Source organism: Glossina fuscipes, unplaced genomic scaffold (genome assembly GCF_014805625.2).
Source record: "Glossina fuscipes isolate IAEA_lab_2018 unplaced genomic scaffold, Yale_Gfus_2 111, whole genome shotgun sequence".
Lineage (NCBI taxonomy): Eukaryota > Metazoa > Arthropoda > Insecta > Diptera > Glossinidae > Glossina > Glossina fuscipes.
In genome coordinates, this window is record NW_023998454.1 from 3925666 (window position 1) to 3951331 (window position 25666).

General features: G+C 35.1%; 2 protein-coding genes and 1 long non-coding RNA gene across 4 annotated transcripts; 1 reads left to right on the plus strand and 2 right to left on the minus strand.

Annotated features, from left to right (window-relative positions):
- Positions 1-2930: 2930 nt before the first annotated feature.
- LOC119639056 lies at positions 2931-4623 on the minus strand. The gene is made up of 2 exons (XM_038036225.1): positions 4566-4623; positions 2931-3514 (listed from the first exon to the last, which is right to left on the minus strand). Exons 1-2 carry the CDS (start codon positions 4621-4623, stop codon positions 2931-2933), a joined length of 642 nt encoding a protein of 213 aa, XP_037892153.1.
- Positions 4624-9156: 4533 nt separating this feature from the next.
- LOC119638929 lies at positions 9157-10227 on the plus strand. Its single transcript, XR_005247508.1, has 3 exons — positions 9157-9794; positions 9855-10053; positions 10117-10227. It is a non-coding gene; the product is annotated as an uncharacterized LOC119638929 (long non-coding RNA).
- Positions 10228-11524: 1297 nt separating this feature from the next.
- LOC119638928 (regulator of G-protein signaling loco-like) lies at positions 11525-23630 on the minus strand. 2 transcript variants are annotated; one of them, XM_038036044.1, is made up of 6 exons: positions 22892-22943; positions 21097-22184; positions 13455-14162; positions 12394-13398; positions 12092-12311; positions 11525-12016 (listed from the first exon to the last, which is right to left on the minus strand). In XM_038036044.1, the coding sequence occupies exons 1-6, from the start codon at positions 22926-22928 to the stop codon at positions 11574-11576; spliced, it is 3501 nt and encodes a 1166-aa protein (XP_037891972.1). In that variant the 5' UTR covers positions 22929-22943; the 3' UTR covers positions 11525-11573. The 2 variants fall into 2 exon arrangements, with proteins under 2 accessions (XP_037891972.1, XP_037891973.1); XM_038036045.1 differs by lacking the exon at positions 22892-22943 and adding an exon at positions 23264-23630 and having other exon boundaries at positions 11527-12016; positions 21097-21981.
- Between the last annotated feature and the right edge of the window lie 2036 nt (positions 23631-25666).

Here is a 25666-nt window from a genome sequence, read left to right on the forward strand (position 1 = left end):
TTCAAACTTATTTTTCGCCTGGTAACAGAGAAATAATAAATTATGTGAAACATCTGGATAAAACAAGACCCATAATGGTTGCCATAAATGTGGACATCACCAAAGATAAATTAGTAGGATCACCATTACTAACGTTAACTACTAGTAGTTAAAAGCTTATGAAATTTCGTTCACTTGAAGGGTATTTTTCTAAGAAATAAACCGAAGAAGTTCTATTGAAAACAAAAAAAGTTGAAATCAGTTATATTTTTATAAGAAATATTATTATTATTATTATTATTATTATTATTAATTTCGGCAGAGAAATAAGTTCTAAGACTAAACTCTTAAAAGCACTAGCATCTAAGGCTATCGGCTTTTTATAAGAAATAAACCGAAGAATTTCTATTGAAACTAAAAAAACTTGGAATCAGTTATATATTTATATATACTAAAATCGACAAAAATAATGTAGTACGTGTGGTTGGTGTGACTATTTCTGCTAGCTAGCTATTTCAGAATAACTAGCCAATTGAAATTTTACATTTTCTTTTTTTTTTCTGAATTGAAGCCCTTTCACTTACGTTTTAGTCATTTCAATATTACGATTGCGTAGTGTTTGGTTTTCTTTATTGTTTTTGCTTAACGCTTCTGCAAATTCCTTCAAGGGTCTTTCAAATCCCAATTGACTTTCCCATCGTTTATCGTCGGCTTCTTCGAGTTTGCGCATGCATTCACTTTTAATTGATGTTACCAATATCTGTTGATCCCAACATATTTTCATCACATTATCCCTGCATATGACAAACAGCGATTTAAGTATTTTTGCTTTTTCCAAATTTCTTAGCGACTTTATTTCCAAAATTTTATTATGTTCTCTCATCATCGTTTCGAAATTATTCGCTTGTGCTTTCAATGTGCTTTCTACTCGCCTTTGTAGTAAGGGAATTTTACTATATGCATCTGAAAAACAAAATATCTTTTTGGATTCATGCAGTCGTCTTTTAAGAATTTTTTGCTGCAACGATTTGTGCATGAATCTTCCAATGTGTCAAAACTGAATCTATCAATATTTTGCAAATTTGTAGGCGATATCTTCATTTTCGGTAACGGGAGAATGTTTATCAAAAATACCACAAAGTTGCGAAAACAGACAGATGGACAGACGAAAAAGTGGACATGTTTAGGTGCATTCCAAATTTGAAACTTGCCAAAAATTTGTATACTTTATACTTTGAAGTTTATTTTTGCGCGTTATAAAGTTATTGACAAAACATTTAAGCTTGATATTGGGTAGGCATGGTCAATTCTTTCAATTTTTGTGTGCAAATACTAAAACATCGTCCATAGAATATGCGCTTAAATTTTTGTGCACTTATTTACTGTAGTTTATGAGTAATGAGCAAAACACGTGTTGCTTATGAGGATTACGAATGAGGATCGCGTTTTGGAAGGCGTTTTAACTACACCATTTTTCATTTTTCTGAGAACGTTAGCGCGCGATGCGTTAAAAACTTTACTCCTTAGTAAGAGAATTTATTTCATTAAACTATATTTAGTTTAATCGCAACAGCAATGAAAGAGATATAAGAAAATTTCACTCGCATGATGAGGAATTCTTTTTACCTACCAGTCTCAATGTTCTATCATTTTCTACGTTGTTCCAACTTTCTGATAGGTAACCGTGTGACTTTTAGAATTGTTTAATTTTAAAAAATTTAGAAATATCTTAAAACCTTTGCATTATCAATTTCTCTTCTATTGTTTTTATTTTTAACGCGCTTTTAGACGGATGCCGATAATTATGAAAAGAAAGTATCAAGCAAGACTAGATTACAGCCAAGAACAGACAAAAGGAACCAAGGGTCAAACGTCGAAAGTCCTTTGTTAGTAGATCCCTATAACAATTAGTTATGAATAGAAAAAAGGCTAAAAAAACTCACCAGCACTTGCGAATTAAAAGCTTTAAGTGTTAGAAATTCTTTAAGGCTTGAAGCCTACGGATCGTCGCCTAGATGGAATTTTCATATTTTCGGTCATCGACTTATGCCGAGCGTTTTATTCATATTAATTTTTCATTTTATAATTTTCGGTGCATTTTATTAACAAAAATTTTCCAGTTAATCTCGATCGAATAGAACGGAACTATCTAGCGTTCTAAGACTCTTCATGTAATGGTATTCAAATCTGGCATGATTTAGTATATTCAATAGAGTTGTTTTTGAAAAAATGAATGAAAAAAATAAAAAAACGAAATCATTTCTTCAAAAGAAAAGACAAAGAGAGTAATACTTTATTTAAATTAATGAAAAGAAAAAAAATAAAAAATCAAATGCTTTCATGCATACGTTAAAATTTCAAAAGACAGAATAAAAGTATATCGCAAAAGGAATAAAGAAAAAATAATCGCAATTAAAAAGATTGGATAGAATTTGCTTAAGTAAACTTATTTATATTTCAAACTTAACAATTAAAATTTAAAAATAATACCCAAAGCTTTAGAATTTTTTTTTTTTTTTACATAGATAGAATTATTAAATGTAATGAAAACATACTTTTCTCACCTTCAACTATACTCTTAAGAAGAATGAATGAAAACGAAAGCTCAAAGAAGTTAATAAAATAAAATTTGTAAAGATTGCCTTTAGTGTAGAAACCATCTTCCTGGTATGCTTAGTGCAACCACATGCGCACATAGTGGAACAAGATTTTTTTTTTTTGTTTAACTTAATAAGTTTGCTCTAAGAATCATAATATCATAAATTAGTTTTACTGTCATCTTATTTAGGGCATACTGCAACTCGAAAAATTCATCTTGTTGTGTTTCCAAACGTTTCAGAGAATTTTGTACGCGACACATTTGCGTTCTAATATTTTAAAGAAGTAAGAATATATATGTATATATATATATATATTTTTTTTTTTTTTTTTAAGATATCTTCTACATAAGCTCATTTTTCTCTCGACTTTTCCACACATTTATGCGACTCGGAAATTGTATTATCGATTTTATTTAAAAATTCATTAATGCAACAACGATTCTTTTCCTCAGGTGTTACGGTAGCAACCGAATCCAATGATTTGCTTTGCTCGCTGTTACCGTTTGTATTGCGTTGCTGCTCAACAATGACCTGGACAAGCGTTTCACTAGCTATGGAATAAGGTCGTACTGGCAAAGTGGTGGCCGGTTGCGAACAATTCTCTGTAGAGGTACTTGAAGATGAGGCGAATTCTGACGATAGTCCTGAAGAGGTACAGTTGAGTGGATCCCCACCGCAATCATAGTCTGTGGCATGTTTTGAATCTAATGAATTACTCTCATCACTGTTATTATTGGTAATGCTGGGGAAGTATGATGATGTCTTGTCAACCGGTATCAGTAGAAATGATTTAATATTGCATAGAAAATAATGCCTGGTAATTGAATTCGAAAGGAAAAACAGCTGTAAAGAAAGCCTGGTACTTGAATTCGAAATGAGAAATTGACATGAAAGAGAGAAGTGATTTAATATTGCATAGAAAATAATGCCTGGTACTTGAATTCGAAAGGAAAAACAGCTGTAAAGAAAGCCTGCTACTTGAATTCGAAATGAGAAATTGACATGAAAGAGAGAAATGATTTAATATTGCACAGAAAATAATGCCTGATAGTTGAACTCGAAAGGAAAAACAGCTGTAAAGAAAGCCTGGTAGTTGAATTCGAAATGCGAAATTGAATTGAAAGAGAGAAATGATTTAATATTGCATAGAAAATAATGCCTAGTAGTTGAATTCGAAATGAAAAACTGACATGGAAGAGAGAAATGATTTAATATTGTATAACGCGGATTTTTTGTTATATCAAAAATATTGTTTTTATACGCGTTAAAAATTGTATTCATGAAATATAAAACCAAAACCTTCTTCTAAAGCACAAGTTATGCAAAAAAATATGTTTGTGTACTTTTCAATTGATATGCATAAAAATGTGTACTTTATGCTCGAGAGGATTGTGAAGACTGCGAACACTCGCTTGATAAATCAAAGTTTGCAGAAACATTGCAATGTTACTCCTATTCGAACATTTTTTAATTTCAATATTTCTTTCAATTTTTTGGGTTTTTCCGCATAGTTTCGCTTGCTATATACGGTTTAAAATTGAAGAAAAAAATTTAATTTGAAAATGTCTGCTTACATAAAAATTATAAAAGAGTGAAGTTAGTCGACAGACATATGCCGCTGCACTATTACAAATATTATAGTAGACTTAGCTCGATGATGAAAAAAGTTCAAGACGCTCATGCTCACGCTCAAAATCAATATTTTTTTATTCTATTTTAATTTTATTTATTTATTTTTTTTACTTTAATATATCTTCGATAGAAGTTGATTTTGTTTATAATAGTTTAGCAACATAATGTTCGGAGCTTCCATTAAACTTCCTTAAAGTATCCCAAATACATAAAATTTTCATGATTTGATATCAAAAAATAAATGATCAATTCAAAATTCTTTTGTAAGACTTATATATGCACACCCGTATACTTGTTTAAAACATCCGAACATCATTATCATCCTAATCGCATTAAAATAGTGTGCAATGGTACAAGTGAGTAAAGCGGAATTCTTAAATGCTAACACTAAAATCTGCGTTTCTTCTGTCATTTTAGAAATGAATAGTAGGCATATCATCACGTGACTCGGGAAATCGCATTTGTAACCCAACACTCTACAAGCATTGAATTCAAAACTTAAAACATACGTCTGTTAAATGATTAATCTGTGCAAACAGACATTTCATTTATCAATAGCGTTTTGTAATATGATCATCATTCATTGAAATGCCGATATATACTAGAGCATTGGCCTCAAGAAGTGACTAAATTTCGTCTTGCTTAATGAAGCTGAGTTAGTTATGTGAAAAGCTATGAAATAAACTAAAATAATTTTCTTACAATGCAACGTAAGATACCAATTGCTTCTAATCTGCGTTTGAATAAAATTCATGACAACCCGATTATAACTTTCTTCTATTATGACCCTAAGTAAATTCCAATGATTGGAATTTATCATCAATTGCAACGCAAAGTTAATGTGCTGGAAGAAAAAGTTGATAATGCGATAGGTCAGTTGGATGCCAGAATAAATACTCAGCAAGAAGACGCAGACGGCGTGAAAAGTGAAATAAAAGCCTTAAAAAAATAAGTGGCTAAGCTACAAACTAATGACGTAACCACCAGCTCTATCAAAGTAAAAACACCCCTATTTGATGGCACCACTAACTTCAACGCATTCAAGCTACTATTTGGTGTTTTTGAAACAAAAAATATGTGGGATGATGACGAGAAAGCAGTCGCCTTAATAACCTCCTTGAGAGGAGCAGCAGCGGAAATTATCCAGATAATTCCGGAAGGAAAGAAACGGAATTCGCGGGAATTATGGATGCATGGAAAAGGAAATCTACTACCAAACATGTGAAGGAAGTAAGTCACTTAGAGTTGCCTTCGCGCTGCCAGCAGCTGAACGAAAGGATCCAAGATTATGCCACCGATGTCGAACGCCTGGCCAGTTTCGCGTATACTGGTGTGCCCAACGTCGTGCTAGAGAGATTAAAAATCGACGCCTTTGTTAAAGGACTTCGTGACGCGGAACTTAAAAAAACTGTATGGACATCACCTAAAACGACGTTTACGGACACGCTTGTCTTCGTGCTTACCCAAGAAGCAGCTAGTGTGCTATAGACGTCAAGCATGAAAGTGAGACGCACGGAAGCTACCAGCGAGAACGATATCTCAGACGCGGTCTGCGCGGCGGTTCGACAAGCCCTGCGCGAAAATAAGTAAATGCTGTCGTCAAAAATACGCAGGGGTTATGTCTGCCAAAAGCCCGGTCATTTTGCACGGGAATGCCGATCAAAGCACAAAAAAACACACTCCACATCACTTACACGGAACAGAGTGAAGGTGCCAGCGAAATATCCAACGAACAAGTGTTAAACTAAAAAGAGTCAGCACAGCGAGGCTACGTCTGACTCAGAAATTTAGTAGTTCTAGGGTCGCTGTTACTCAATCAAAAAGAAGCAACAGCAACCTAACGATCGATGGGAAGGTTCAGGACTGTAATTACATCATCACGCTGGACACTGGTCCTTCTCATTCAATTATCAACAGGCCAAAGGAAATTCGACCCGTTAATTGGAGCATGGTTTCGGGCGGCAACAGGCGAGGAAGCTGCTATTAAGTGTAAAGTATGAGAAACATTTCGATTAACGACGTTTTGATGAAGGATGAATTTCTGGTAGCAGATATAATCGACGAGGTGATATTGGGGATGGATTTTATGGCAAAACATGCCTTCATATTGCGTATGAAAAGGCAAGTGTTAGAATACGCTAATGTGACTTTGGCATTGACTGTAGGATACGACAGACAAGCCAAAGTGTTACAAGTTGTAGTACAACGGCAACAGAAGATCCCTCCAAACTCCGAAGCAATAGTGTGGGCCGCAGCTACCCAAGAGCTAAACAAGATATGGGTTGTCGAGCCGAATAAAGGATATACGATAGACAACAGCATCATTGGAAAAGCGGTCGTCTCACAGGTCACAGGTCAACAATTTAATACCAGTACGGCTATTAAACCCCACCACCGTTACAACAAAAGTACCCAAAGGGGACATTATAGCGCAATGCCGAAAAGACGAATATGTGGTAAATCATCAAGTCGAAATACCAAAAACATGCTCAAAGATATCCCCAGAGACTGAAATTCTCACAAAAAGATGGACCAGCGATTTAGATGAGCAGCAGAAGAAATATTCCAAAAAATTTTGCTGCAAAAGTAGTCCATCTTTGCCGGCGATGCAACTTCGGGCGGCCGTACTAATGCGAAACATGTAATCAACACTGCAGGAGCTGATCCGATTCGGCAACGGCCTACAAGAATTCCACTGATAATAAGAGGAGAAGTGGTGGACTTAATCAAAGATATGCAAGAACGAAAAGTTATCGAACCATCGATTGGCGGTTGGTGTTCGCCAGTAGTTCTTGTTAAAAAAAAGATGGGTCTACCATATTTTGTGTGAATTATAGGAAATTGAACGAAATGACCAAGAAGTATAGGATCGACGACACCTTAGACACATTGTTAGGTTCACAATGGTTCTCGACCTTAGATTTGAAGTGTGGGTATTGGCAGGTGGAGGTCGCCGAACATGGCAAAGAAAAAACCGCGTTTTCCGCTGGCGACGGCTTATATCAGTTTACCGTAATGACGTTTGGATTAATGCAATGCGCCTGCCACATTTGAGCGCCTAATGGACTGCATGCTAAATGGGCTGCACTGGAAGACATGCCTGGTCTATTTGGATGAAATTATTTTCATGGGTAAAGATTTCAAGAAATATCTAAAAAATCCGGCAAATATTTTTATATATATATAGGCAGCAGGTTTAAAATTGAGTAGCGAGAAACGTATGTTCTTCGAGAAGAAAGTGACATATCTTGGGCACAAGATATGTCCACAACTGGAATTCATACGAATGAAGAGAAAATCAGAGCAGTAAAAGAGTGGTCACGATAAACCAATTGGCATGAAGTTCGAAGTTTCCTAGGAGTTTGTAGATTTTCTTTTATAACCACTAATAGAAGAATTTAAGATTTTTGTAAAATTAATTGATGAATTAATAATCAAATTTTAATATATTTAATAAAGAGGGTGTAAATTACGTAGGCATACGTACACATAAACATAAAAGCGAAAATATTGAGCAAACTTCCATGTTCAGAAAAAAACGAAATTTTTTTTGGGAGTTTCTTTTTAGGCAAAGAAAATAATCGGATTTCACGTCTTGAATATATTCAAAGAAGTAGAAGTTCTCAACTTATTTAGGAATATTGTATGTTTTCTCTGAATTTTTATATATATATAGATATAAATAGATAAATATTATGAGGACCTTTGCCCCATTCCTAATGCTGGGGTAGGCTCAGCGGCAACAGTCTTTGACTCACAAGAATTTTATGTTTTTTGATGTTTCTCTTCAAATGTTTTCAGCATTCAGAAGTTTTCATTTTATTTATTAATTTTTCAATTTCGCTTACAATCATCCTCAATAATGGTATTCGCTTTGCCAGCTCAAAGCGTACTCCTCTATTCTCTAATAATACGTTTTTGATTTTTTCTCTCTCCTCTTTACCTAACACTAATTCTTAACCTAACTTGGCTTAGCGCTCCCTCCTCAGAGACGAAGAATTTGTGAGGTTAAAACGAGGGACGACTTTGGCACAATATATAGATGTTTATACATTACATTACTTCGTGGTGGGTCGCGTTTAGTCGGTTAAAATATCATTTGAAGGAACATAAGTTAGAAAATAACAGACATTTATAAATTACCTACGGATTGCCTTAAATTTTACTCGGATTTACTATGATTAACAATAAGAATTTTATCTATAAGTCTTTGATTTCAAAGGAACCTTTAGAAGTTGATATTAGTTCTAAAGTATTCCATTTTAAGCAGAACTGTTTTCTAGACGTTGATTAAAGTTCTAGAAACAGTTCTTCGTGTGTTAAAAAAAAAAGTAAAAAAAAAAATTTGGAGAGCACCAAGTTCTAGAAACACGACATAATCCTGACGAAACTAGTATCATAAATTATATAAGTGACGTCTTAACCAATGCAAAAAGTGTAAAATAATAATAAAAAAAATTGAATTTGATTAAAAACATAGTGTGATAAATTTAAAATTGTCCTGCAGTTTAAGTAATTCATTTAATTTTTCATTCTCACTATAAAGCACGTTCTCTGCGACTGCCCTAACTTTTCCTTGGCTAGTATATTTGGAACGATTAACCCTATCGACATTCTACAATCAGCTATAGAACAAAATATCAATACAATATATTATTTTACTAAAACTGCTAGGTTCAATATCTAACGTACTTTTATAGATAAGAGACGATAGCTTATGTGTTTTTTTTAGTCTAAGAATTTATTTCATTAGTCTAAAATAATAATAATTTTTCACGTTTCTTTTCGGGTTCATCTTTTCCGTTTTTTCATATTTATTATTATTCATATTTTTTATTTATCACATTTTATTATTATATATATTTATTACTATAATATTTAAGTATAAGTATAATTATATATAACTCTGGCATTTATACCGGATATAATGTTTTCAGAAATTTTGAAAAAATACCCCATCTTGTGGGGTGGGGTATAGGAAACAAGAAGAAAGACAAGGGTGGCAGGACGTAGTTGACGAACTTAACGAGAAGCTTGGTCATGCAGCTCTCGAAGTCACACTTAGGCGCAAGCTGGACTTGCTTAGGTATAAATTGAGGAAGTTAGATAATAGACAGAGCACTGTTCGCAAATCAGTCTGGTGGTTTGCCGTGCAGTTCGGCATGTTGCGCGCTGTGCAGACTCTAACGAAACAACTGATAGCAGACGGGCAAAACACAGAACACACAATACAAACAGTGGCAGCGACATTAATGAAGACTTTGTAGGATTTGACGAATACGAAACAGGCGAGATAGGTAGAGTAATAGTATTAGGTAGGTAGTAGTAATTAGAAGAACTGATGAAGGTGCGAGATAGGATAGAGAATAGCATAGACGTAGCAAGCCGCCCTGGTTTTGGACCCTGCTTAGCACCCTCTACATCGGTTCAGACAGCGCTAATAGGGGGAAATCGGCGCCTCAAGACGGAAGTGTAAGCCATGCAGAAGGAAGTCCAACGGATTAAAGATCAACGGCCAGAAATAGCGGATTAAGTTGATAGCAATAGCGAGACGGAGGCGCCTAAAAAAGTCGTAAGCCATTGGTAAGTTTGTGCTCATAATTTACAGGAAAATTCGGTTATCACTAAATTGTTCTATTTCAGATATCAACACACCGCCCAACACAGTTACGCTGCGTTATGTTACATGTATTATTTATTTATATTATTTATATGTTTAGCTAAAGTTAAACCAGCCGATGCCAGCTGTTTAAAATAATTGGCGACGCGCCTGCCACGGTAGCTCAAGGTGGTGTGGAAAACCGTGAAAAAATTGTATGAAAAAAAAAACGTTATGGGTTTGGTGAGTTAATATTTTAAATATTATATCATAACAAATAGTAACAAATTTTCTTTTACTTTTAAGGGTTGCTTTTTGTCTTCTTCATTAATCGGCATCTTAGCCTTGCCCTTACAAATTCCGTTATCGATATAATCGATAACGCATTCTCATAACGGCTTAGTGGTGGTAGGAGGCATTAGTGTAGATGGTAATTCGGTAACTAAACAAAAGGAAGCATTTTTTTTCTTCTTGATTTGTTTGTATTTCTTATTTTTTTAGCAGAAAAATATGGTAAAGATATAATACGGTGAACAAAAAAAGAAGGAGAAGTGAATTGTTCAATTAAATTACATAAATTATCGTAAATAGACTGTTGAGCGTCTATGTCTACATAAAGAAAAATCAAATGTTTTTGCAACAGTCATCAGAGAATCCAAATGATCGTTCTGACTATAAGTCCATCGATGGTAGAGGAAGTCGAATAAATGGAAAAAGATGATGGCTTGTTACAAGGTTTGCCAGAAAGCGACGGAAGATAGCAAGCTAGTGATTCGGAAGATGATGTCGATAATAGATATGTAGATGACGATAGTGAGTCAGACTGAAACCATCGGCATTGAATAAAAATATTCAAACTGAAACAAGTGACGACGGAGGTGGCACAGAAAGCTGTGGTGGTGCAAGAAAGGATGGTATTGGTATACTTTTATTATGATATCGGTGGAATGGGTAAGTTTGTATAATTGCATTAAAACCTGTAAGCTTTTCTTAAAACCACACCTCGATCTTTTTCTTAAGGATTTTTATTCTCTGTTTGCAATGATTACGATGCTACGGAAAACTGGAGCATTTTTCATACGTCATTCTTTTTCTGGTGACGAACTTTATTGGGATATATTTCGTAAATACTTGTACGCCTTGGCCGCTGTCTATCGTATTGACGTAGAATTTTTCATAAATGCGCACGAAGTCGTAACTTTAAATCTTTGATACCAAAAGTAGGTGTCCAGCAGATTCTTTCATGTTTTATATGCCATTTTGTGTAGAGTTTATCAGATTGAAGTAACGCTGCTTGCGCTCATGAAACTGAAACTATGTGAATTTCTCATGGCCTGAAAGCAGTCTCCGATTGGTGTTTAAAAGTAATTGTGTATTCATAAGAAAAGTGAACTTTTTCCCGTGAATAAAGATCAGTTTTCTCATTTCAATTAAAACACCAACGTTAAGCAAAATAAAGCTTTTTTTTGACCATTTGTAATTGATCGTTATTCGGCATATCTATGGCAAGTAATTTAAAGACCGGTGAGTTACTTCCCCATCAACTCGTCCCATAACTTATGTGATAAAAGTGGAGTTTTTCATTTAATAAAAAATGTTTCTTTATTTTTATATTATTAAGGAAATACAAGTGCTTTGCAAAGTAATAATGCGAGGAAATAAAGGTTATCTAGAGCATCTACTTGACATAATATTAATAATATTTTTAGATTATAAAATTGTAAATAATCAGAGCGCAATTGCACGGCTGCAGTCTTTAAATTTTAGTTAGTAGGTGATGTTGCTTTGTTCATATTGGCAATGTTTACGCCCCAGTTAGATGGTTTAGTTGGTAGCACTTTCGGTTTTGGCGGCAATGGAGGTGGATCTTTGTTAGCTATATACGGATCTTCGACATTATCAGTAACTTGCCTTGTGTTTTCCGCAGACCCTTTCGCAGGTATAATTACTGTCGGCTTAGCTTTACTAGTTATAGATAATCTTGGCACCGGTTGAGGCTTTTCCACAAACCTTAAAGCGTCCTCACAGTTTGTTACGGACGTCGGTAAATTATTTTTGGCAACCGTGAACAAATTCGCACGCATTTGGCGTAGTTGTGCACTCAGGTCTTTCTCACTTTTAGGTTGTTCAATAATAAGATCGCTGAGTTTCTGGACTTCTGCCCGCAACGATTGCTGCTCCTTTTTAGGGCTTTCTGGTATATGTTCTTAATCATTGTTATTAATCATTGAGTTGGTTACTAAAGTTTTACAAAGCTATTTATATAGTTTTAATAGTTTACCTTGATTCTCATTTACTCGTTCGGTAACTTGTAATTTAACTCCAGCCTTTAATTTGGCTATGATTGGTTTCTTAATATTTGTGTTTGTTGGATTTATGTCCGTAGAATGCTGGCTGCTGGTCGATGTTCTTTTAACTTGTAACGGAAGACCAGAAGTGGAATCTGGCTTTCCACAAGTAAGCTCAAATAGTGAAGAAGAGTTCGAATTACAACCGTCGGACTATACATAATACATAACGGAAAGGGAAAGAAAGCGGATATCATTCATTATTGCTCTCATTTATTATGATAGAAAAAATTACTTTTAAAGAGATTTGATCAGTGGCTTGCGTGAGGGGTTTGGTTTCGGGTTGATTTTTTTGCATGACATCTTTAAAAATCTTATTTGTTATTTCCTTTATATTGCTTTGAGGCAAATTGTTCGCGATTTTAGTTGAAATATTTATTCCCTTGCGTGACGCTACAATATTTGCTGCCTGCTGACTAATAATTGCAGCTGGATATGTTATACTTTTCTGTTGATTCGTATTGAGCTTTTTCGCTATCTCATCGTTCAAATAATTGCTTTGCTCAGATTTTGCTCCTTGCATTGGAACGACTTGTAGGCGTTGACCATCTACTGCAGTTACTGGTTGCATTAGGTCAATTTTTTCCTGAGTATCACGCCGTAAAACTTCCACGGCTTGAATCTCGTAATTATATTTGCTTAGGATAGGTTTGACGACTTCGTAAAGAAGTTTCTTTGGTTTGCTTTTCACTGATATCACTTTTGGATTTGGCAAATCTAATTTAAAAGCTGCACGTTGCTCAACTTCTATTTCTTTCCCAGCTATTTCTTGGGTAGAAGCTTGCAAATCTATCGACCTGTTATTGCCTTTTATTACAACATCATAGGACCTATAACGGATTCCGCGTTTTTCAAGAAGACGTTCGACCAATTGACCCACGGTCTCCCCCGATTTAGTTTGTACCATAGTTGTGGCACCATCAGTGAACTTTACACGGCAAAGGGCACAGGCTGTATCTAGAGGTAATATGGGTAAGTTATCTAACGACGAAACAGATGAACGCGAACTTTGGAAATCATTAATGGAGCTGTGTCTGAGTGAGCTACCCACTACGAGAGGAATTTTGGAGGGTGGCACTAATAACGTATTAGTCGCATTTGTTAAATTCGTAGAAGTTGCTTCAATTGATCTTTGGTTCATATCATCGATGCGTTCTCGTGATTTACTTCTGGTCTTACGATGCCAAGGTAGTAGACTCTTACGGCGGCGATCTTCTGCATTGCTGGCCGATTTTTTCAACTGAAAATCAAATTCGACTAGGGATTTTACTCACGGATTTTGAAAGATTATTTTACCTTTGAGGAATTCGTTGGCAAGAAGCCTATCTTGAATAATTCATCCAAATTGTCTCCGCTCAAAGGTAGAGGTTCACCTTTTTCTTCGGCTTGCAAACAACTCCTATATAAATTGGAACGTATAAAACGTGGATAGCTGTCAAATTTCATTAGATTAAATATTTGCTTTTGCGCGGGAGCGAAAACGTCGCGTTGAGCACTGTCAAGTGTTCCTTCGCTAAGATTACGAGCCTGAGAGTCAACATTGACGGGCTCTGACGAACCGTTAGCTAAATGTTTGTAAAATATATTTTTCGCTTGCTCAACTCTTTCGCTCTCGTTTTCCAAAAGACGATAACGCTCACATGCAGTCCAAAAGAATATATTTTCAGCAGAATATTCTAATTTCAGGAATTCTGCAAACGCTTTAAGACCGGCGGTATCTTCCAATAGCTGCTCGAAAGAGATAGCCCACGATGAAACAGGGCCAACGCGCCGGGACGGTACACTATTGTTGTCTTCTTGCTTGTGATATTCATCTCCATTAACACCCAGTAAGTTCTTGGTAAACACATCATTTGTCGTTGTTGTCATAGAGGCCGCACGATGTACGAAAGTTACAGAGTGCGATTTATTTTGTAGTGTCTCTTTGCTTGGACTAGATAGCCGTAACAACGACTGACCCCAACGACGTCGAAACGGTGAAGTATTGGAATTTGAACTGCAGTTCTGTAAAAAAAATACATTTATTAAGCATATGTAAAGGCTCTTATGCATGCACTCGTATGCGTAGCACGCATATAGCCATGTTGCAACAACAACAACTTCTTCTGACTACTGTAGAATAGTAATGATGCAATAAATAGCTGCTTGTTATTATATCTTAATAGACGTAACGTTTTTTTCGATCACCGATGAACTGCGATAGAGATTTACAGTCGAGCTGCTTGAACCCAACTTGTATATATGCTTGTTTGGCGGTTGTATTCAAGCGCACATATGCGTATTTTTGCGCTTATATCTGCTTATTATCTCTGAAAGCTTATTAGTTGCTAAACAGACAGACACAGCAAAATTTGGGTCGCCCGTTTACATATTTGTTTAGATGTGTGTTGATGCGGACACATTAACAAATCAACATAGTAATAATAAATATGTACATTTAAATGGGCAGAAAAAAATTTATTTTTTAAATCATCAAAAACAAGCAATACATCAGTTTTAGCTGAGTTTTTGATAATCAGCACCTCTATAGACCCCTTTGTATTGAATTCCTGAACATATTTCTTCAATTTTATAATTTACTTAATTTCAGATTTTAGAGTCTATGCCAATGTATAGGCTTTAAGCTTCAAAAGCTAGCACTTTCTAATTTGATTGAACTACGTCTTCATCGTTCACGACGATATGTGCCATTATCACAATTAAAAAAAACGTTTTGACAGCGTATTCAGCTTACTCAGAGTCTTCAGAAGTGATCTTTTTTCTTACCTCAAAAAATGATTTAATGCATCCACTTTGAGATTTAACATGAAATGTTGGCAATCAGATAATTAACACTGAAAAATTCTCACGGTTGGATCCTAAACATAACAAATGCATTTTTAAAAATTTCTTAGAAAGAAATATCAATTCCTTCCTTTCTTCTGTCCTCAGAAGACGAATAGAACTGAGTGCCTACTTAAGAATATGGTTTTTAAATCCCACTGTCAAGAAGGAAATCAAAAGCAAGCCATAACTTTATAAGTGCTTTCATTTGAAATACCACCCAACCCTTTCTTTACACAGTCTTTTTTGCACGACTTTGAAATACATTCTAATGTTGACAATATCTCACCGAAACTTGTATATACATCAACAGCATTCTATTTAGGGAATACTGTGATCAGAAGTCAGTCGCTTTTGTGCGCGCATATGCTACCTAAAGTTGGGAAATTCATTTTTATTCCTAGTTGAAATTGAAATTTTTGCGTGGTGTACTGACTGAATTTTCATTGTACACTGATTTTAGATCATTTTTGCAATAGAAATGATTTTTTTTTGTTTTATAAAATGTAGAATAGATTGCATTATTATTCATTTGCGCAATTTTCTGGGAAAATATTTGGGGCTTTTCATTTTATACGATTTGTTAAGGTTGTAGAACGGATCCCCAAATTTACCATAAATTGCATATACCTTTCTACACGACTTTTTTGCACCAATTTCTAAGAATAATTCTTGTAAAAAAAGAGCTGGGTGCAGTTTCCAATTGCCATTCATTCATTGAATCACTTTTTTGAACATACTTTCTAAATTTTCTTTTTAAAAAAATACGAAGTAAAGTTTTTGTGGAGAAAAAGTATGGGAAAGACAATGTGTTTGTATATAAAAGTTTTATACAAAGTATTTATGCAGTAAAAGAAGAAAATAGCTCGACAATTGCGTAAACAGAGGGGCAGATATTGAGGAACAGAGTAGATACTATTGCCATTAATTCGAAAGTGAGTAATGATTGCACTCGCAGACTAGAAAAATCATGAGGTGGAGAAAACGGAAGTACATAAACTAAATCAAAGTTAATTAAATAAATAAGCTAGATTTACGACACAATACACATATATACCGGCAAGAATAAGAAATGGGTATTCTAGTTGATAGGCTAGTCCACACCACTTAGTGTGGCTCCGATCGGATTATGAGATCAAACCTGGTCACTAATTCTCGGACTTAAAGGTCGTCTTGAAAAAGAAATATATGGATCATAAGAGGGCATTCAGTTCGGACTGAAAGATTCGTGTTTTGGATGAACGTATGAATAGGTCTTAAGGTGATATTCTAATCGTCTTGGAACAAAATCGAGAATAAAGCCCCCATCCAAAAAAGAGAAAATTAATGTGATCGCCATTATTACCGGTGATAGGGTATAAAACCGGCCGATAATTGTGGACAATTCTGACAAAGGCTATAGGTCAATGGTTCCCTTTATTTATTTTTGCATATATTATTAGATTTGCAGCATTCATTTTTTCCGATTATCTTTCTTTAACAAAACGATCGTAGTAATAGACAATATATCATTATTGTCATCAGCGTGTACGTAGATACGCAGATAAAGCACTGACGTTTGTACCGACATATAAATTTCATTTAATTTCAGCCATTTTACAGATACTTTTTTTGAAAACTGGGCTATAACTCATTCATGAATAAGAAAAAAAAAAAAAAGAAAGAATCAAATAATTTATTTTAATTACGTTTTACACAAAACTCCGGCAGTTAATGTGAGTACATTCTTATGTATGGAAATTTGTTTTTATAGTTATAGAAGTCACCTCAACGTCACTTTCATTCGTACTATATAATACACAGTACAATAACTTCAGAGTACAAACTACAACTGTGAAATCCATTCTCACATTTGATGGATTTAATTGCCATATAAGCACATACGTAGCTACATTTAAAACACAAATAAGTAAAGATCAGTTGAATTCTCATTCCTTGCACTCTCGTGTGAAAATTTCAAATAGCTGAGTAAATATCTGTATTCTTACTGGTACTCTGGTACACACTGTGTGTAAACTCAACCGTGTGGTGGGAGGAAGTTGCAAATGTTGATTACAGGGAGAGAGAAAGAGAGAGAGCGAGAGAGAGAGTAAGTAAATATGAGAGGAAAATAATTTCCTCTGGGAGAATTGAAAACAATGACTTGGAATGAATTTTTCTTCTACCCATGGCTATTGCAATACTATTGTGCTCTACATATCTGCATATCTACAAAGAGATGTATTAATTTTACGATATCTTCTGTAATATATAGCTATTTCTGTCTATAAAGCCGTCCTACTATCTGACATAAGTTACCTATATTCGCCTGACCGTCTATTTATTTTTTTGAATACTTGCATTGCCCAAGAAATGTTGGAATATAACCAATTTATAATCTTTTCGAAGCCACGCCCGTATTCACTGCATTTTTGGTAAACTTTTTGCGGGAGCCAATACGAGGACCAACGCCTCGCGACGAGGAGCTAACTACAGAAGGTCTTTCAATTGGCGAATATATAGAAAGTTTCTAATGTAAGAGACATAATTAAAATACGCGAACATTTGTGCTGATTGCTGTTCTGTACAAGAATTAAAATTTATGGGGGCCTTCCTTGCAATGCCCAATTCTTTTTTAATAGTGAGATTAAGTCTGCTTCCTCAAAAATTTTGCAATTAGAAGCATGTCTAGCAGCCTGTATTTTTATTCCACCAAGCATTTTAAAATTTCTCGCTTTAAAATACTCGTTGTCAAGACATTTTGAGAATTTTTCAAGTCCCTAACAAAATAACTTTTAATTCCTGGTCTATGTCTCTGCTTAGGTGTTATTCCGTTATCAGAGCTTTCATAGTCAACATGAACCCAAGAAATCATTGCCAAACGCGTTGTTTTCTATCTTGGGATAGAAAACAATTTTACGAGTTCCATTTATTTTCTTTAATTTTCTCCACACCTTTCGATCAGCTGGAATATAAAACTTAAGCTTGTGCGAAATCGGGAAACCTTGGTTGATTTGCGCTTTGAAAGCAAAACACGATGTATAGTTTGAATAGCGACTTCTTCTAGAATTTTGTTGTAAGACAGTATCGAGACTACCGCAGAGACACAGACTTCGTCAAGGTTTTCACATTTTACGCTGATTAAATATCGCGACTTTGGCTTAAAAAGTAAATGATAAAAATTGCTTGTTCGAGGATAGTTAGAGATGGTAAACAGTAAAGCATTTTTTAAGCATTTTCTGGTGGAGCAGAGTTGAGTTGTCTTTCGCCGAGAAGCGTGTTGGATATGTCTGCATATAAATGGAAGTTGCACGTACACTAAGGTTTGCTTTGTATATGGTAAAAGTCTGTTTACTAACGATTTTGATGGAAGAATTGAAACTATTTCTCGTTGACTTAATTTCTTCGGATTTTGCAAGTAAGCTTTCTCTCGTTTTATTACCGAAGATCGCTGAGAATTTATACGCAAAGTCTGTGACGTATTTTTTTTTTTGTTTAGGTGTGCGCAAGCACACGTACTAGTGTATGCTTATGGGGCGAGTCTCGTTCAAACCGTAAATACGAAATATTGTTATCTTTGGCACAATACCATGCAAACGTGTGCTTATAATTTCGATAAGTATATATATGTGTACCTATGTATTTGTTTAAGTATTGTTTTTCTCCAATTGCTCGTTAGGCGAGGCGGGTGGTAATGGTCAACAAATTAAATACAATCATTCAACAATTAATTGACTATTACAACAATAAAAACTTCCATTTGAATTTTCGATGCTATAATTGAAATTTAACATTTGTAATGAATGTGTATACATTCGCCTCATTGCGATGTGTGCTATTTACCGTTTGAGAAATGATAATGCCGATCAACTAATCTCGGTGATTAGCTCATATACGTCGACTGGGTTCCTATCCAAATGATTTAGGGACGTGCCCATGTACCTGTCAAACCGCCCGTCCGTCTAACGGATTGAGTCAGTCGTTCGTCTCGGTATCCGTCCGTCTGCTCCACATGCTCCATTTCGCTTTTCTTATTACGGTCTGCTCTTCTACCAGCTGGCTGAGCAAGTCGGTAGTCTTTTTTTCGTCCGTTTATCTATTCACTATTTTGCTCGGTGCGTTAGTTTCACCCAAGCGTCTAGATGTTTTGCTTAGAATACTTTTACAAAAAGTACATGAAACACGAGACTATTTAAGAAAAGATTTGAATGTTTACTAGCAAGAGCTCTTAAAATCAATTAATCATTCGGCTTAAGTCTTCCAATTCTCGAACGGATCAACAAACAACTTTTGACCACTTTAGCAATTTTGATCAGTGATATCTGCATGTTGGTGAAAATGATAAACTGATGTGCAGTATCAATGTGCGGAACATAAAAAATCAGCTTTGCATTTAGCAAGGTTGAGTTATTCAGTGTATACAAACGTTAGCCACGGAACGCTCAAAATTTCAAGTTCGACAATCATTACTTTTGTTGCATGATTTGAAGAAATCTGTTGCTGAGGCCCAGCGAATAGTTTCATTAGCTTATGGTGACGCTACTCCTTTATATCCTCATCATGTCGATTTCGATACCAATGTTTTAAAAGTGGAGATTTTCACGTCAATGACAAACAACGACCAGGAGAACCAATCACGTTTGAAGACAACGAATGGCAAGACTTATTGGACGTAAACCCAGTTCAAACGCTCAACGAATTTTCGTACAGATATTTTCTTACGATGGGAAAGATCGAAAAGGTAGGGAAAAGACTACCATACGAATTGAAAATGCCTTTTCTAACCTCTTCAACATCGTGGTTTCATGGCTTGTCAGTTAAAAAAAGAAGCATTTTCTCTGAGATATTGTGATTGACGATCGATTGCGAAAACCCCAAGCGTAAAAACTTATGAGTTGGTCCAGGAGAGCTATCCAAATCGACACCGAAGCGGAATGTTCATAGCCATAAAGTTTGGCTGCACATGTGCTGTGATCAACAAAGTGTGGTGTATTACGAACTAGTAAAACCTAATGGTGATTACCGACGTCAATTGAACAAATTGAATGATGTATTGTGGCAAAAAAGGCAAACAACAGACGCAAAGTCATCCTCATCCACATGTTGCAAAAGTTGTCAAGGATACACATTTGTGGCTCGAATGGGAAGTTCTGCCGCACCCAGCGTAATTGCCATAGCGAGTTTTAATTGTTCCCTTGTTCAGATCGATGCATGGCTTCGTGAGCACGCGGTTTTCAAATGCTGACGATGTGAACAAATAGGTTAATGATTAGATCGCTGCAAACAGGTATCGCTAGAGAGGTCGGAAAAATTTGTAAAAAATTATGGAAAATATTTCGATTTCAATTTCATTTTGTAATTTTTCTCAAGAAATGCCTTTTCCAAGTGAAAATATGATGAAAATACATGCAAGCCTCTAATGTTTGTTGATTTTCTGTTAACAACGGCAGTGAAGGAACTCTTTTAGGAGATTTATTATCTAGAAATAAGGATTTCAATTCGTTTATTTGAATTTTATTTTTAGGGAAGTAATTGAAGGCTTAAGAAAACGTGTATTAGAAATATTTTAAATAACGGCTCTATATAAGTACGTTATAGTGTTTTCAATAAATTGCACTTTTTCAAATATAAATTATTATTTTAAATTCATTTCGTTAATAATTTTGAAAAAAGTATTAAAATTTTAGTCGTATTGCAATTTGATATGGTCTATTAACATCGGAGCAATTCCCTATTGTGCTGAGTGGCTGAAGAGAATGGGCGAAAGCCATTCAAAGCAACCAAAAAGCAGGGCCGAGAACTTATTGAGTGACATAAATCGGCGAAAGCGGCTAAAGAAGTAGGGGCGCAAAAACGACTTTACCTTGTAAACTAACGATCAAAATGTTATGAAATTTTGACACTTATTGACTGAGTACACTTAGTAACCTCCTCAAATATTATTGTTCTATTCTCTTCTTTCCTACTCCCAAACAAAGGTCAAGATAACACTTTCTACGGTTCATAGAGTTTCTTAAAGCCTTTAATAAAAACTGGCTACTCTTGCAATCCCATTACTATGTATTTTTATGTGTATGCGTAGATTAACCATGCATTTTATGTATTCATATAAAAATGGAAAAGTTGAATGACTCACGTGTGTTGCAGTGTTTTCCCGATGATGATCATAAGTTGTGTTGGCTAAAATTTGCTTCTGGGTGCTTAAACAGGGAAAGGGAGGTGGCGACTTTTGCAGCTTGATATTGAAGTTAACGTTTTGAAAATTGTTTGTATCGCTTAACGACCGTCGTAAGTGTGCAATATTGGCGCGTTTAGCGTGAAAGGAACAGCGTAAGAATTGCGCCAACTCAGTGGTGGCGCCTTGTGACCTTCTGCCCATGTATTTGGAAGGGGTTACTTTAAATGTAGGCAAAAGCGGTGGATGCAATTCATAAGAACTGCTCGAGCAATTGCTGTCATTTAGAGAGATTTCATCGTCTTGATATTCGACATATCCTTCCGTATTTGAACAATCGACAAAATCGCTTTCTACTTGAGCTCTCATAAGAACGGGTGAGTGGTGACTGCTAGAAATTGCATTGCAATTATTTTTATTTGCTACTTTTTTATTAACAAATAGTTGCAAAACTTTCGCGGAACGACTACTGCTACGTTCCGAGTAAGTTCGGTGAAACGCTAGGGGAGACATTTCATTGCTATCATCATTGCCGCAAGCATTAACACGACGTGTATCGTTATTAGCTGGTTTCGGTGATGATTCACGGCTACTGGAAGCTCTAATGAATAGATTTTCATAGAAAGCTTTAGCCTTACGGCATAGATAAGGTGACGTTTTTGGCGTTGATCGATTGCTTCCGCTGTTGATTTGACATATTTCGAATTCCCGAGCGAAACGCATCAATTCTTTATCACTTTTTGATGTAACGCAACGATTTTCTTGTCTAGATGACCTTGTACACTGAATATCTTTAACTTCGAAGCTATTATCAAAATTGCTGGAATCGTTCGCCTGCACAATAGACTGAACGAAACGTTCGATTATTTTATTAAACGGTGATTTTGGTGATTTAATACTCATTTTGTGTATGACATTATTGTTATGATTGTGATTAACATGATGTAAGGTAATATGTGCGTTATTCATATTGAGGTTTTTAACGTTCATCGATAATGGCGTATTGTGTGAAGATAACGATTTGAAAGAACGCTTAACCATGGTTGTGTCTGGAAAAAAAAAAGGAAATGAAAACGAACTTTCATGAGGTATGCACGAGTTTTTGTTTATTATAGGATTTGTTTTCGTGCGAAAAATTAATAGCTTTGTGCTATAAAATCGTTATGAATCATACGAATGCTATGCTATTCACATTACAAATATATATATTAAGTTATTCCTTTGGAAAGTCTATATGCAGTGCTATATAAAGCGCATATTAAAGCGTTCACGTAACAAGCAATCATCAGTCTGACGTCATAATCGGGTGTTTTGCAATATTTTTATAACTACACCACAATGGGTAATAACAAAGGCTTGTAAGAGTTTAAAATGCGCACATGATAATTACATACATCAAAAATGGTTAACGTTAACGCGGTCACCTTTTTAGAAAGATTTAATTTTGCCAATGGCCAAAAAAAGGTGTGTTAGTAATAACTGGATCTCTGATAACAAAATAGAATGCAGCTATTACATCAGGTCGCGCCTTCTCATCACCGTGCTGACTTTCTTTGATCAAGCACACTCTTGGTCTACAAGTCCATGACTAGATCTGTTGTGCTCTTCCCCCGAATTTGGGTACAACAAAAACGACGACGAAACTCACTGAATATTTGTTACCGTTTATGAGGAACAGCTATCTTTAACGCATTTATGCTGCCATTGATTTTTATATGAACAATGAGAAAAAGGTGACCGACCGAAAAACGCTTACCATTCTTTCTAACCCAGCTACCACTTCTTTTTGACATGCTAATTCCACTTATGCAAACGATATTTTGATTATATTTCGTTGCAGTTGCGATTTTAAGAAAAGAGACCTATTTACGCAGTGCTCTTGTGACATTGCTTAGTAACGATTGTAATTTTCTTTACGCGCGATTCAATAATTATGAAAAAACTAGCCAATGTAACGCAGAGTATTAAAGAGTTCGGCCTATACTAATAAGTTAATAAGTTTTGCATTGTTATCTGATTAATGAATTATACTTTTAATAATTATTATGTGATAATTGAATATTAGTGAATTATTTTATATGACGTTTAGGTATTTTTACAAGAAATGTTACACTGATTGGCTGATTACCTCGTAAATATTTTCGCTTGTAAGATTATGTGCAAGCATTTATCGTTTTAATAAAACATTCGAATTTACTCCGAGTTTGCTAATCACTAAACTCTATTTTAAACAAATTTGTTTTAAGAGAATTTTTTTTCCTTATTTTGGGAATAATTTCGAACTTGTATTAAAAATAACGTTTTATTCGATTCAAAGCGTGTTTCAAGACTGAATTAAGTGAATCAACTGAAGCTCTCGCAACTTATAAAGTAGGGTTCACGTTAAATAAAAAAAAGTGACAACAACAGCAATATCTTGCATAGTCAGAGTTAATCGATGCTATTCGTGTGATTACATATTGTGTACGCGTGTATGTATAGGCTTGTGAAAAATAACATATTGACCAAGTAATAACAAAACGGTTCGTCAACCGTTGCGGTGGTGGAGACGGTTACTTATATTTGTTGCTTTTTTTTTTGTTATTATTTAATTGATTTTATTTACTTAGGTATTTTTTTTTTATTTTGGTTAGATATATGTAAGTTTAGCCCTTTTTGCTGTCAATACTTAAATAAACCTTTTTTTTATTGCCTCAGACATGCTTTATTGACGTAAACATTACATCCTTTAGAATCATGATTAGTTCGACTCTTAACTTGAGCATGCTTTGTGTATGGACTGTAATTAGAGTTGGACTGTTTAGCAACATTTTTATAAAAAAAAAAGTTGCGAAATGCTTCAATTTCAATATTATTTAATGTTATTTTCCCATGACAATCCCAAAATCAACCCCCAAGTACACCCGGAAGAAAATTATATTCGGACGTGACCGAATCTTTTATACCTGTCACCAATATTCTAAAAGAGATTTAGCAAAAGGAAAAGAGCTAAATCTTCATACTCTCTGACATTGGGCGAGCGTGGATACCAGTTGTCATTTCCAGAATAAAAGTGGAAATTCATATCATGGACCATACCAAGCAAGAAACACGGAAAGCAAGTTCATTAATTCTTACAAAAGGCTGAATGCTTACTGCAGATGGACAAGTGAATTAACGGACGTTCATGGTTTTTATAGATTCCTTCTGTGCGTTTACGTAGTACTGTGGGCGTGTCCTTCCATCTATTTAGCCCAGTTGCAAACGTTTTGGTAAATTGGTGTATACCGCTCATGCTTTGGTGATGCGTATAACACCTAAGAAGGCCTTAGGGCGAATTGTGGAACACTTGTGATAATATTAGAAAAATAACTTTATTTTTATCATTGCCGACAGACGGCAGTCGACCGCGACTGTGTAGATATTAATTGCATTAAATCTCATATCCAAGAAAACAAAATCAACCATAATTCCACTGGTTTATTTTGAATTGGACAATTAACTGTGTGCTCATTGTTGACAGAAGAGGTTCCTCGTAAAAATTATTCTTTCTGAATTTAAATAATTCAATATTTGCATTAGCTGTGCGGGAGATTCCATCTTATTGTCCCAAACCTAGTAGGTTAGGCAAACGCAGGAATTGACCTCCGTCGCTGAAAACACACTCCCAAATCGTTTTCAAAGTAAACTTTTTTTTTGAGTATAATTGTGTTCTTTAAAATTCTTAAGGTTGCCTGCTTTTAGAAATATTTGTTATTAGCATTCTTGCAATCATACGCGTAAGGTTTATTAAGCTTCTGACTATTGTTCTTTAATGTTCGAAATTTTTGAGCTAAGTAGACTCAAGCCTTCGTTCGCATTGACAGTTTTATTGACCAGCAATCGATCAAATCAGATCGTCCGCGGATCACCCGCCTATTCGACCAAACTTAGATAAGCATATGTGTGTAGGTGGCGTATATAAATTGAGCCGCAAATAGTCCACTGTAATATACAACTTTGTTAAAAGCAAATTTGACGACTTGAAAGGGAAAGTAGGTATGTCCTTAAAAGAAATCAACCGGACTTGAGCTCTTCTTCTTACAAATCCCTTAGATTTGGCTCGAGTACTTTGACCAAAACGTCGACTGCATACAAACGGAAGTAGCTGAAGTAAAAAGAAGAAGTCTGCAAATCTATGCTTGCTATCGAACGAATCTTAAATATTGTAGGAATTTTTCTATTTCAGTGCTAAATAGTAGATAATAGTAGGTATCCAACAAATCGACCTGAATTGCAAGCACCTGTCGTTTCAGTTCAACTTTCGTTAATTTTACGACATGCACTTACGGTTGTTTTTAAAACACCTGTTTAAGACATATAACAAAATAAACGTGCCATTGCTTGAAAACATCCCTTAATAATTATTCGACGTAGACATGTTGATATTTATATTCAAAACTATGCGCGTATGTAACTAAATTTGCGCGTATGTATGCGCTTATCACTTGGAGGGGAGATCTTCATTTGAAGTAAGAAAAAAATTTGAAAGTTTTTAGCTGAAGGTTTTTTC